Source organism: Trichomycterus rosablanca, chromosome 26 (assembly GCF_030014385.1).
Source record: "Trichomycterus rosablanca isolate fTriRos1 chromosome 26, fTriRos1.hap1, whole genome shotgun sequence".
Classification (NCBI taxonomy): Eukaryota; Metazoa; Chordata; class Actinopteri; order Siluriformes; family Trichomycteridae; genus Trichomycterus; species Trichomycterus rosablanca.
This window is the reverse complement of record NC_086013.1, coordinates 11550337-11564483: the sequence shown is the minus strand read 5'-3', so window position 1 is coordinate 11564483 and position 14147 is coordinate 11550337. Positions and strand designations below refer to the sequence as shown.

The 14147-nt window shown below is 44.0% G+C and overlaps 1 protein-coding gene across 1 annotated transcript in view; it reads right to left on the bottom strand.

Moving 5' to 3' along the window:
• The window catches only part of LOC134303729 (peripheral-type benzodiazepine receptor-associated protein 1-like), an 80189-nt gene that overhangs the window by 17113 nt on the left and 48929 nt on the right, over positions 1–14147 (bottom strand). The window contains exons 10-20 of the mRNA XM_062989200.1: positions 13690–13812; positions 13271–13375; positions 12523–12573; positions 11961–11981; positions 5552–5726; positions 4955–5032; positions 3960–4162; positions 3122–3228; positions 2103–2212; positions 1121–1945; positions 428–579 (exon numbers count right to left, since the gene is read on the bottom strand). Of these exons, the coding sequence (XP_062845270.1) occupies positions 428–579; positions 1121–1945; positions 2103–2212; positions 3122–3228; positions 3960–4162; positions 4955–5032; positions 5552–5726; positions 11961–11981; positions 12523–12573; positions 13271–13375; positions 13690–13812 (1950 nt within the window). The remainder of the gene's footprint in view (positions 1–427; positions 580–1120; positions 1946–2102; positions 2213–3121; positions 3229–3959; positions 4163–4954; positions 5033–5551; positions 5727–11960; positions 11982–12522; positions 12574–13270; positions 13376–13689; positions 13813–14147) is intronic.

Genomic DNA, 14147 nt, shown 5'->3' with positions numbered 1-14147 from the left:
CTGGCTATATCGCACACCTCAGGTTGTGGATTTAACTGTACCCAATTTATCCATCAAACTAAACGTAATCACCCATAATGACAAAATGAAAACTAAATCTTAAGGTTTTTCAAAAATAAATGATCGATTAATACTGTGTAGACAGACTGATTACAGAACCGTTTATGGCGGATCCTCTCAAGCTCAGTCAGATTGGATGACAAGTGTCAGTGAACTGCCTTCTTCAGATCTCTCCACATACGTTAAATGGGATTCTAAAACCATGCTTTAACTTCATCATCACATATAAGTGATAAAGTGTAGACTGATGGATAAAACTACACAGTACTGCTACAGTACTACTACAAAACTACTACAGTACTACACAGTCCCACTTCAGGCTTTGCCATTCTTCTGTTTAAAATCCGGTATGAAGAATAAACATTACCTTCTTCTTGTCAGCGTAGATGGTGTAGCCGGTGACGCGGACCCCGTTGGACGTGCCGGCAGCATCGATGGTGACAGGCAGCCAGCTGATCTGAGCAATACCCGGTGAAGGACCCTGTTCCAGCTGCACATCCAGAGGAGCATCAGGAGGACCTATGGTACAATTTGGTGTCAAGGGTTTTTTACAAGTGAGCCAATTTTGGGACTAAACGAACATTTCTTGGGTTTTTGTTTAGACGGCTGGCAAGAGCTGACTTGTGGTCCAGGCCAGATACCAGCTCCAGATACATATTTATATTTGAGAGAAAGGGCACAATTTAAATGTGGTTGTGGTTAAAATGTCTGAGTTTATTCATCTGACAGGACGTCCACATACTTTTGACCACACAGTGTACGTAAATACTTAAAAATATGCCCAAATCTTGCATTAATCGTTACGGTTTTGACAACTATTTAGTTATCATGTTAATTATGACACAGCCCTGTGATGTATGGGCATTTGTTCCTCCCAAATGACCAAAGTACCAGAAATCATAAATAAAAATCAAAACTTTGTTGTTGTACAATGACCCAAATCATGAGTTTAAATTCCAAACTTTCCCCATGGTCCTCCACTATCAAAAAACTATGGGGTACGCCAATAAGAGGAGAACACAACAAAGTACATAAAGCTAATAATATTGCCGTGCCTTACCTGCGGCAAGCGTAGTGAAGGTGGTCATGGCACATTTGCGCTCCCTACGCTCTGTTGGCAGTTGCGCCTCCACCTCAACACGGTAATTCAGGCCAGGTGTGAGACCACCGAGGTGGGCCGAGTAGCGGCCGGCCTCAGCCAGCTCACGCAGTTCGCCGTTTAGCGAGACTGCATGTGCGTAGTTGCTGTTGCTGGGTAGCCAGGTAAGATGGGCTGATGTGGCCATAACACGCTCCACCTTTAAGTCAGTGGGTGCTGGGGTCACATCCTTCCCTATCAGCATGCAGCAGCGCAGGGGGTCTGAAGTGCCATGTCCGGTCATGCTCTGCACGGCCACGCGATGAGCCCTACTGATTAAATCCAGGCGTTCCAGTACCGCCTTGGTTTGGTTACCGGTAGGCACGCTGAGCCGAAGTTCCTGGTCCACGTAAACGTTATAGCTCTGTATGCGGACCACCGGTGGCGCCTCCCAGCCCACCACTATGCTTTTGCCGAGCTGCTTGATAAGAGTCAGCTTGCATGGATGAGGCACAGTGTTAGTCCCCATTTCCTCTTCCAGGTCCAGGTCTAGGTCTAAGCCGTTGCAGAGGGGCACAGTAGGAGTCTTGGTATTTTCAGAGCTAGCCGAGGCCTCCGTCCTCTCAGTGGTGCTGTGGCCAAAACGCACATGGTGCTGGCGCTGATGCAGTCTCTCTGAGTTGCTAAGGAAACTGCTCTCCTGAAAGGAATTGTGGGAAAAGTCAGGAGCCTCATGTGCATCGTCGTCCGAGACACGCTCAACAAAGTTGGATGGGACAAGACCTCGACGACCGTCCATCAGCTCTCCTGTAGAAGGGAGGTCAGAAATTTGTGTGTTAGTATTAAATTAGTGAGAATTGGAACCCTTAGGATTTGATACCGTAATCAAAAATAAAATCTGGTCTTAATTCTTGCAAAAAACAGAAGGTTTTGAAGGCTTTCCAAACTGCAAACAAAAAATTACCTTCATAGAAGCCGTCATCATCCATGTCTCCATAAACGTAGATGTATTCTCCAGCTGTGAGGGGCAGCTCCACCTCTGGATTATCGTTGGGCCCATCGTACGGGTTGTAGCTACATTAGAAGATATTCTGTGACTATAACTGGTTTAATACATATTTTCTAAACTTGAGATACATACTTTCGCAATGTAGCCAAACAATAACTTTACATTTGGGATACACAGACGTATTTTGCTATCAGGGCTGTACCTGGTCTGAACGTAGACTAGCAGACGCACATCAGTTCAGACTGGACACCAACTCTTAGTTTAATAATTATATATTTTTTGTGTTTGCACGGTTGGCTATGTCTGTAGAGAGGGGGATGACCAAACAGACTGGACATAACAAACACACTTCGGGTGTTATTGTCTCCTATCACCCCTAGATGGGAGCATCTCATTGCACCAAAAAAGCTCAGGGTTACCACTGCTGTTCCATCATTGGTGAGCAGTATCGTTATGCACGTTGTATAATTTTATTTTAAATCCTCCCGCCCTTGCCGATCCGTGAAATTATATCTTATATGAAAATGGTACGTGGTGCAAATCAGGCATGCAGACCAGAATGATTCACTGTGGCAACCTCAAAAAGAGGGCAGCAGTCAAAAATAAAGCCTTATAGAGACTAGAGCATAGATACACCTAGTTATTCCTATACTATATAGTATTGTTAGTATACACTACATCATTCAATGCTTCATATTAATGTTTTCTGCAGAGAAAACAGTGATCTTCAGTACTGACTAATACAATGTGAGCAACTGAGGGTTAAGTGCCTTGCTCAGAGGCCTGATATTGGCATCTTGACAGAGATGGGGCTTGACTCAGCAAACTTTCGATCACGGGTCCAATACCTTAACCACTAAGCTACCACTGACTGATATCAGACTGATATTTGAGTATCATACAAGTGCTGTGTCAGAAAAATAAGAACATTTGACTGGATAGTGTATAGGCTGTAAGTTTCAGGAGATCTTTACCTGTAACGAGCGATAAAAACCTGGAGTTTAGCAGCTCCTCGACTGGCCGGAAACGGAGAAGGTGATACATCAATGTCCAGCTCTTCAACTTCACTAGCGGTGTCCACCTAACATGCATCGACAAATATAGTAAAGAATATCATAACTACACCAGGGCGGCACGGTGGCTAAGTGGGTAGCAGCAAGAAGGACCTGGGTTCCATTCCCGAGGTCTGGGTCCTTTCTGTGCGGAGTTTGCATGTTCTCCTCGTGTCTGCATGGGTTTCCTCCCACAGACCAAAAACATGCCGCCAGGCTAATTGGAGACACTGAATTGTCCTATAGGTACCTAGCCACTAGGATGCACAAACCAGTGCATTGCAGTGCCGGTCCCAAGCCCGGATAAATAGGGAGGGTTGTGTCAGGAAGGGAATCCGGCGTAAAAACTGTGCCAAATCAATAATGCTGATCACGATCCGCCGAGGACCCCTAACGGGAGCAGCCGAGGAAATACATTGATAGATAGATAGATAGATAGATAGATAGATAGATAGATAGACCATAACCATACCAATTCAAATTTTTCCACATTTAAATTACTTAAGGCTTAAAAATAATTTTTTGCAATTTTTTGTGCCCCCGTCCCAATTTAGTCATTTCTTATCCCCTGTGGTAACTCCTCTGTCGCATACACTCCACCCTGACACAGGATGTGTACAGTTTACATCAGCCAGTGTAATGAATCCTCACAGAAAGCAGTATCAAACTCTTTCTTCCCTGGTGCCAGCACTCACATTTGGACCTTAATGAAACTCTATTAGTTGCATCACGCTGCTTTATGATCACACACTGAAGTTACCTCAGGCGTAGGGCTGGCCTTGCGGGAGTCCGATGCCGATTTGGGCGACAGGTGGGTGGACTTGGGCGGAGAGGTGCTGGAAGTGGAGCTCGACTTCAGACTCGGGCTGGGAAGCTCGCGGTGTTTCGTGGCGGGCGAACGCTCTGACCGGGACAGACCCGCAGCGTACGGTGCCGAGCCGGACCGCAGCACAGCGGCCAGATCTGAGAGGAGCAGGAAGACAGACGGGTGAACAGAAGAAAGGAAATAACATAAAAATAAAAGGAATTCAGGATTAATACTAAGTACATGCCACAGATTTCAATGGACACACTGACATGCCTAAAATAAAATCCAGGTGAATGAGAGCAAAACAAAAATGTCAACTTGTAGTGCAGTTGTGATGTAGAAACGCAAGGCTAATAATGACGTGTTAGCAAACATATTGCTATGTTCACTGCTTTAAACGTGTGCCAGAAACTGGATGGATGTTTGGTCAATGCTTAATGAACACATCTGTGTAAACTGACTGGCTTTCACTGTCCATCTGCCTGAGTATTGTCTGTATAAAAGCTACATGCTAATTAGCCAAACTGTTAGCCTTAGCTGTTAGAAGTTAACCCTTCATAATCACCTGGGCTCATCCATTCAGACTTATAAACTGTGCTCAGACTGTGCTTATATTCAGTCACAGTTGTACCTACAAGACAATAGACTACATGGTCGAAACTATGTGGACACCCTTTCTAAAGACTGAAATGTATTAGAAACACTAAATGCTAACCGGTACATAAAATAAATGATATTAAATAAATGATATGCTTCTGATGGTTTGCGCCTTTGCAATTTTAGAATGACTGCACTGAACACTATGACAATAATCTGTTGTAACACACACAGCACACCCAAGACTCATTGCACGCCGTGTTAAAGTGGCATGAAGTAAAATCAGCCATGCAGGAGAGTTAGTGTTTCCTGTTAGTGAAACAACAGCTGAAAACGGGGAGCCAGAATACCATGCTCAGAGATGTCACAGAGGGCCTCGTTGCCCTCCAGACTCCAAAAGGCGATGTCGTCCCATGAGGCATTAGTGCCTGGAGGGAAGAGGAGGACAGAGAAAGGAATAAAGTATGGGAGGATAAAGAGAGACAAGAGAGGGGAAGAAGATACACAGAGTGGCAAAATCTATACGTAGATGTGAAGCACACAAACGGGCACAAAACGGACTATCAGGAGAGCGTTTTAGCAAGAGTGCTCACAGAGAAACAGATTATCAAGGAAACGTTGTGAAAATGTGAAGCTTTAGAGAGAAACTGTAAGGCAGAGGTGGTGGAGTAGCTAAAAAACACAAACATTGCCGGTAAGGCACCTACACAGCCATATGATCGGCTGTGTGTCTGTAGGGGGAGGGATAACAGTCGAATGGGTTCCCGTCGTAACTGCAAGTGTGGCCTCTGCTGGCAGGAAGATTGCCATGCGCAATAATGTGCTGGTGATACTCCGCCCCTGGCAGGTGAAAAGAGGCGATCGACGGCCACATGTCGGAGGGGACGCATGACATCATTGGCCGCCACTGTAAAAAAAATCTCTGTAATGGATTAGTGGTTCGTTACCGGTATCTGTGGACAGGTTGAGTCCATTGGGGAGTGTAATTCCGGAGCACAGGAGTCCAGGAGCTGACAGGTCGATCTTGGAGGCTTGCTGGCGAAATTTTTCCAGCTCTTGAGAGAGCAGGCCGAACTGCTCGCTCTGATTCCGGCACTTCTGCTCCAGCTCCTGCACCTTCGCCTACACAAGCACACAGACAGCAGAAAAAAAGTAAAAACGTGAAGTGACTAGCATGTTAAAGCATCTCTGGCTGTCAGAATGTAAGGTAACCAGCCTTAGTTACTTTAGAGGTACTTTAGGGACTGTGGTAGCCTAGTGGGTAGCGCTTTAGGCTATTAATTGAAAGGGTGAGAGTTCCAATCCCAGCTCTGTCATGCAGCCACTGTTGGGCCATTGAGCAAAGACCTTAACCCTCTCGGCTCCAGGGGCACCACACATTGGCTGACCCTGCGCTGTGACCCCAGCTTCCAAACAAGATGTGATATGCAAACCTATCCACCTAACCACATCCTTGTTTCTACACACATTGTCCATTTTATTGGCTTCACTTACCATATAGAAGCACTTTGTAGTTCTACAATTACTGACTGTAGTCCATCTGTTTCTCTGCATGCTTTGTAAGCCCCCTTTCATGCTGTTCTTTAATGGTCAGGACCCTCCCAGGACCACTACAGAGCAGGTATTATTTAGGTGGTGGGTCATTCTCAGCACTGCAGTGACACTGACATGGTGGTGGTGTGTTAGTGTGTGTTGTGCTAGTATGAGTGGATCAGACACATTAGCGCTGATGGAGTTTTTAAATACCTCACTGCCACTGCTGGACTGAGAATAGTCCACTAACCAAAAATAACCAGCCGGCAGCGTCCTGTGACCACTGATGAAGGTCTAGAAGATGACCAACTCAAACAGCAGCAATAGATGAGCGATCGTCTCTGACTTTACATCTACAAGGTGGACCAACTAGGCAGGAGTGTCTAATAGAGTGGACAGTGAGTGGACACGGTATTTAAAAACTCCAGCAGCGCTGTTGTGTCTGATCCACTCATACCAGCACAACACACACTAACACACCACCACCATGTCAGTGTCACTGCAGTGCACTGCAATGATCCACCACCTAAATAATACCTGCTCTGTGGTGGTCCTGTGGGGGTCCTGATCATTGAAGAACAGGGTGAAAGCAGGTTAAAAAAGTATGTAGAGAAATAGGTGAACTAGTCAGTAATTGTAGGACTACAAAGTGCTCCTATATGGTAAGTGCAGCAGATAAAATGGACAGCGAGTGTAGAAACAAGGAGGTGGTTTTAATGTTATGGTTGATCAGTGTATGTATATATGACAAATAAAAGTATTCTATTTTATTCTATTAACAGTGAGTTGCTTATGTTGCAGCTATAACAGCCTCCACTCTTCTAGGAAGTCTTCAGACAAGCTTTTATAGCTGTCTGTGGTGGTTAATATACTATCTGTGGTAAAATATACTTAATAATCAAAAGTAGCCAGCCAGAAGTTCGGAAACACAGTTTTGGTACTGGAACCTGACTTTTAGATCCTGCTGGACCAGTTAGCTTATCCAAACACTTAACTACATTGTAGTTGGCAGAAACACAGGGAAATGAAAAGAGAAGTGTAAAACAGGGAGAGGTTTGCAGTCATTTTTCCGTTTTGCTGAGTGTGTATTACAGGCTTCTAATAAGCACAGTCTATGACAAGCTGAGAGAAACTACAGCCAGTTTAACTTCCGGGACTGTGGTTTAGCTTCCTGGCAGACACTGAGAAAACAGGGCCTCATCATACTAGCATTTACACACGGGTCTAAAAAAACAAGCAGTTTCCTGTAAAAAAAAAAAAAAAAAAAAAATCACACTTACTGTGTGATGCTAAAACTAGTGACATGTTGGTCGCAAAATGGGCACTGAGAAGGCATCAACATGTACCGAAATGTACAACATGTAGGAAATGATAGAAAGATAAATGGATAGTATTGGATAGCAAGATGATAACTGCTTTTAATAGTTCTACTATTTAAATACAGCATATGAAAAGTCTGGTTGGCTAACTACAAATAACCTTTTCACTACATTGTGCCTGCTAGGCGCCCCCTATCTGCCACAACTGGCAGTGCCTGCAGCAGACAAAATAGGCCTCTAGTCTGCTTGGTGTGAAAAAACAGACAAAAAAAGAAGTGGTGGAGTCTTTGACGTTATGTAGGGACCCTGGTTAGCAGCCCGACTCGCCCGTATAGAAGTGAAGGAAGACGAAAATCAGTGTGTGACTGTCTTATAAGACTGGCCTCTTACACAAATCCACCGAAGTATGGGTGGATAAGAAGTCGGCGGACTCCTCTGACTTGATCAGGGTCCCCAACAATGGAAGACTAATTGGCTGCACTAAATTGGATGAAAAAAGTCACAGTTTGCACTGATTGCACGGGTCACAGGTATTCTTGATATAATCTTGTATAGGCCGTATATCTTCTAACACAGCCAAAAGGACTAAATTATTTGATGCACAAGGAACACATAAAAGCAATGGAAGTGAATATAGGTTTTTAACACCCTAGAAATGGGATTCTTTAATATGCTGTAGCTCATTGGCCATTTTCTGGCACCTCGTACACTTCAGCCCAATCTTTTATTCAATGACATAGACACAGAGAGCAGCTTTGTCCACTATTGCAGTCATTGAAGCGATTTTGCTCCTTAAAGGCCAAGACAGAGAGGATGAGGAGGAGCTTTTTCCCACAAGCTATTCGAGCCCTCAACCAGAATAGCGAATATGAATAGTTATATACCCAATACCCATCCAGACTGCATAGAGTTGTGAACATGTGTACTGTATATATATACAGGGGTTGGACAAAATAACTGAAACACCTGTCATTTTAGTGTGGGAGGTTTCATGGCTAAATTGGACCAGTCTGGTGGCCAATCTTCATTAATTGCACATTGCACCAGTAAGAGCAGAGTGTGAAGGTTCAATTAGCAGGGTAAGAGCACAGTTTTGCTCAAAATATTGCAATGCACACAACATTATGGGTGACATACCAGAGTTCAAAAGAGGACAAATTGTTGGTGCACGTCTTGCTGGCGCATCTGTGACCAAGACAGCAAGTCTTTGTGATGTATCAAGAGCCACGGTATCCAGGGTAATGTCAGCATACCACCAAGAAGGACAAACCACATCCAACAGGATTAACTGTGGACGCAAGAGGAAGCTGTCTGAAAGGGATGTTCGGGTGCTAACCCGGATTGTATCCAAAAAACATAAAACCACGGCTGCCCAAATCACGGCAGAATTAAATGTGCACCTCGACTCTCCTGTTTCCACCAGAACTGTCCGTTGGGAGCTCCACAGGGTCAATATACACGGCCGGGCTGCTATAGCCAAACCTTTGGTCACTCGTGCCAATGCCAAACGTCGGTTTCAATGGTGCAAGGAGTGCAAATCTTGGGCTGTGGACAATGTGAAACATGTAATGTTCTCTGATGAGTCCACCTTTACTGTTTTCCCCACATCCGGGAGAGTTACGGTGTGGAGAAGCCCCAAAGAAGCGTACCACCCAGACTGTTGCATGCCCAGAGTGAAGCATGGGGGTGGATCAGTGATGGTTTGGGCTGCCATATCATGGCATTCCCTTGGCCCAATACTTGTGCTAGATGGGCGCGTCACTGCCAGGGACTACCGAACCATTCTGGAGGACCATGTGCATCCAATGGCGGTGCCGTGTATCAGGATGACAATGCACCAATACACACAGCAAGACTGGTGAAAGATTGGTTTGATGAACATGAAAGTGAAGTTGAACATCTCCCATGGCCTGCACAGTCACCAGATCTAAATATTATTGAGCCACTTTGGGGTGTTTTGGAGAAGCGAGTCAGGAAACGTTTTCCTCCACCAGCATCACGTAGTGACCTGGCCACTATCCTGCAAGAAGAATGGCTTAAAATCCCTCTGACCACTGTGCAGGACTTGTATATGTCATTTCCAAGACGAATTGACGCTGTATTGGCCGCAAAAGGAGGCCCTACACCATACTAATAAATTATTGTGGTCTAAAACCAGGTGTTTCAGTTATTTTGTCCAACCCCTGTATATATATACACATTTATATGTACAGTGAAACCTCGATTTAACGGACCTCTATCTAATGAATTTTGAATTTAACAGACAAAATCTGGAAAACCAAATGTCCGGTCCGACTGTTTAAAATTCTCGCGGTACCAGTACCAGGAGTTTAGTAATTGTCCAGTAGCCGGCGTACGTCTCTCTGTTTATATGAGTGATAGGCTTTATTTTGCCAGGAGGCTCGCTTTGTTCTCGTTGTCTGTTCTCGCCTTTTTCTCTGTGTTTTATGCTTAATTTTTGCAAGTTTTTGTGCTTAGTTATGGTTTACAGGTTTTACATTTCATATTCACATATTTTGTATTCACATATTCTGTGTTGCACCCACTGGAAAAAAAAACCTGACTTTTTCGGACAATTGCATTTCACGGACCTCCATTAAATCGAGGTTCCTTTGAATCATATATATATATATATATATATATATATATATATATATACAGTGTATCACGAAAGTGAGTACACCCCTCACATTTCTGCAAATATTTCATTATATCTTTTCATGGGACAACACTATAGACATGAAACTTGGATATAACTTAGAGTAGTCAGTGTACAGCTTGTATAGCAGTGTAGATTTACTGTCTTCTGAAAATAACTCAACACACAGCCATTAATGTCGAAATAGCTGGCAACATAAGTGAGTACACCCCACAGTGAACATGTCCAAATTGTGCCCAAATGTGTCGTTGTCCCTCCCTGATGTCATGTGTCAAGGTCCCAGGTGTAAATGGGGAGCAGGGCTGTTAAATTTGGTGTTCTGGGTACAATTCTCTCATACTGGCCACTGGATATTCAACATGGCACCTCATGGCAAAGAACTCTCTGAGGATGTGAGAAATATAATTGTTGCTCTCCACAAAGATGGCCTGGGCTATAAGAAGATTGCTAACACCCTGAAACTGAGCTACAGCATGGTGGCCAAGGTCATACAGCGGTTTTCCAGGACAGGTTCCACTCGGAACAGGCTTCGCCAGGGTCGACCAAAGAAGTTGAGTCCACGTGTTCGGCGTCATATCCAGAGGTTGGCTTTAAAAAATAGACACATGAGTGCTGCCAGCATTGCTGCAGAGGTTGAAGACGTGGGAGGTCAGCCTGTCAGTGCTCAGACCATACGCCGCACACTGCATCAACTCGGTCTGCATGGTCGTCATCCCAGAAGGAAGCTGACGCACAAGAAAGCCAGCAAACAGTTTGCTGAAGACAAGCAGTCCAAGAACATGGATTACTGGAATGCCCTGTGGTCTGACGAGACCAAGATAAACTTGTTTGGCTCAGATGGTGTCCAGCATGTGTGGCGGCGCCCTGGTGAGAAGTACCAAGACAACTGTATCTTGCCTACAGTCAAGCATGGTGGTGGTAGCATCATGGTCTTGGGCTGCATGAGTGTTGCTGGCACTGGGGAGCTGCAGTTCATTGAGGGAAACATGAATTCCAACATGTACTGTGACATTCTGAAACAGAGCATGATCCCCTCCCTTCGAAAACTGGGCCTCATGGCAGTTTTCCAACAGGATAACGACCCCAAACACAACCTCCAAGATGACAACTGCCTTGCTGAGGAAGCTGAAGGTAAAGGTGATGGACTAAACCCAATTGAGCACCTGTGGCGCATCCTCAAGTGGAAGGTGGAGGAGTTTAAGGTGTCTAACATCCACCAGCTCCGTGATGTCATCACGGAGGAGTGGAAGAGGATTCCAGTAGCAACCTGTGCAGCTCTGGTGAATTCCATGCCCAGGAGGGTTAAGGCAGTGATAATAATGGTGGTCACACAAAATATTGACACTTTAGGCACAATTTGGACATGTTCACTGTGGGGTGTACTCACTTATGTTGCCAGCCATTTAGACATTAATGGCTGTGTGTTGAGTTATTTTCAGAAGACAGTAAATCTACACTGCTATACAAGTTGTACACTGACTACTCTTAGTTATATCCAAGTTTCATGTCTATAGTGTTGTCCCATGAAAAGATATAATGAAATATTTGCAGAAATGTGAGGGGTGTACTCACTTTCGTGATACACTGTATATATATTGTATATTCCTGAATATGACAAACTTTAATTTCATTTGATAAGCTCATTGCTGCCCAGCTAGCAAAACGTTTGAGACCCATTGCCTTACAAGCTTTTTCAGTGACACATATTAAAAGTAAAATTATGTTTCGGTAATATCGCACTCAAACGCACACACACACACACACGTACATAACAAACAAAGTAAACAGATGTTGAGGAGTGGGAATGCACTGGGCAAGGATTACTGAAGAGCCTAATATCAATACCTGCATGCAGTCCAATGTTTTCTGCTCAGCACACATCAGAACAAAGAATCCAGAACAAGAGAGAGAAAAAGTGAGAGAGAGACACACACAGAGATACACATGCGAGTATGAATTTGAAGGTCAACCATAGAAATACAAGCAGGTAGGCACTGCAACCTGAATCCAGCTTTTAAAGACAACCGGTATCTACCTACAGCAAATATTTGAATTGAAACAGCGATGATAAAACGTGCAGTTCCACTCAGTTTTAAAAGGCAAATATACAGAGATGCAGAGCCCTCTGGAGGGGAGAGATATCATTCTCGTTTGTTAGTTTTATTAGAGAGAAAGAACAAGAGAGAGAATGCTACAGCACATTTACCAGCTCTCTCCGCATTACAAACTGGATCAAGTCCTACAAATAACAAAAACTGTGTTTAGATCATTTACACAAGTACATCACATAAAGAAAGATCCCACATCCCACATATACTACATGGCGTACTGCAACCCTGACCAGGATAAAGCGCTGGTACACCAGACATTAAATGAATGAAAGAATGAATGAATTGTAAATTCTCACCTCCAGCTTTTGCACGACCCCTTCATGTTCCCTCTTGGCAAATAACTGAGCCTGATGTAAGACAGAGAACACAGACGAGACCAGTGAACCCCAGTACCAGTCAGTATGGTGACATAAAATATTCAGAATCAACACCAAAAAGTGTCACATTAATAATCAATTTGATTTCCTCAGTGTCACCAGTCAATAAAATGCTGACTACTGAGACGCCTTATTCTGAGCAATATTCTGACTGAATAACGAGGCAGCTCCGTGAAGGCAATCCCAGCATTCAGTGCGACACAACTTTTACCACAAAAATTACAAATATGAGTTCGATGTCTTATTAGAATCCTCTCTACTGAGGCAGCGGCCTAGGTAGGCATTGGGAAGTAAGGTAGCTCACTAGATCTTCAGATAGACCCATGGTTTAACGTGTCTGTCAAGTGCCCAGGCAGGCTGGTAACACTGGTTTAAAAATGCTTTAAGAAAAGCTACACCTGAATTTGTATATTTTTGTAAGAAAGCATTTACTAATAAATAATTGCATTTATTGCAGCTATAAGCTGTGCTAGCCCAATACAGCTGGGATCCGGGGTTCAAATCCCCAGCTGTGCTATTGACCAGTTGGGTATCTACACACAGACATGATTAACTATATTCTGAATAAAAGGAGTTGATGGTAAAGCTTGAGTTCAGGGAATTAAGTGTCAGTATTAGAAGATTAGAAATGATCTGTGGTATTTCATGTTCATATTTTGATTCTGACCCTCTGAAGTCGTTTGATCTCATCCTGCTTGAACTTGAGGATAGCCAAGGCCTGCTCGTGTTCCAGTTCCAGCTGTTGCCTGCGCTCTGCGACCTCTCGCATATGCTGAGCTCACACACAAAAGCAAAGAGTTAAAAGAGGCTTTGTCTGAAAGGCTTAAAGAACATCAATAATAATATTGCCTATATTTTCCAGCTGCTAGCTTCAAGTTGCCATATAGGTTAGAAAAGTTGTTTTCTTAAAACCACAGTGTCATCAAGCAATATTTTTTAGTTTAACACGTCAACCAAGAAGTAAGCTCAACCAACTGATTAAGCAGACCATTAAAGGGTTAATCATTACACATTCACACTGTTCCAGGAATTAAACTCAATCTAGATCACTAGGACAGAACAGCACACTTTTATCTGCAGGTTTACCTTCAGGACCTGCTCTAGGTTCTCCAGTTTGGCACGAAGTCTCTGGTTCTCCTCGAGAACTGAACTGTACTGAGCGCTCAAGGCTGAGAGCTCGTCCCTCAGCTCCTCATTTTCAGCATGAGACTACAGCAGAAAGAGAGGCCACAAAGAATGAGAAACATGGTGCCTCAAAAATACGGTGAACAGATGTGGTGATTGTTGGGGTTCCCATTGCCCTTTGGTGACCTCTAGGTGATATTCTCAGCTATAACAACAGAAGGTTTCTCACAAGACATTGAATTGTATGTCTGTCAGAATCTGTGCCCATTCAGTCAAAAGATGACCACATTCATTTGGCTGGGCACCAAGCTTTGCTTCATGTCTTTTTATAGACCTGGTTTGGTACACAGGGGTACAGTCATGCTGGAACAGTAAAAGACCTTCCCTAAACTGTTGCTGCACGGTTGGAAGACTTTAAT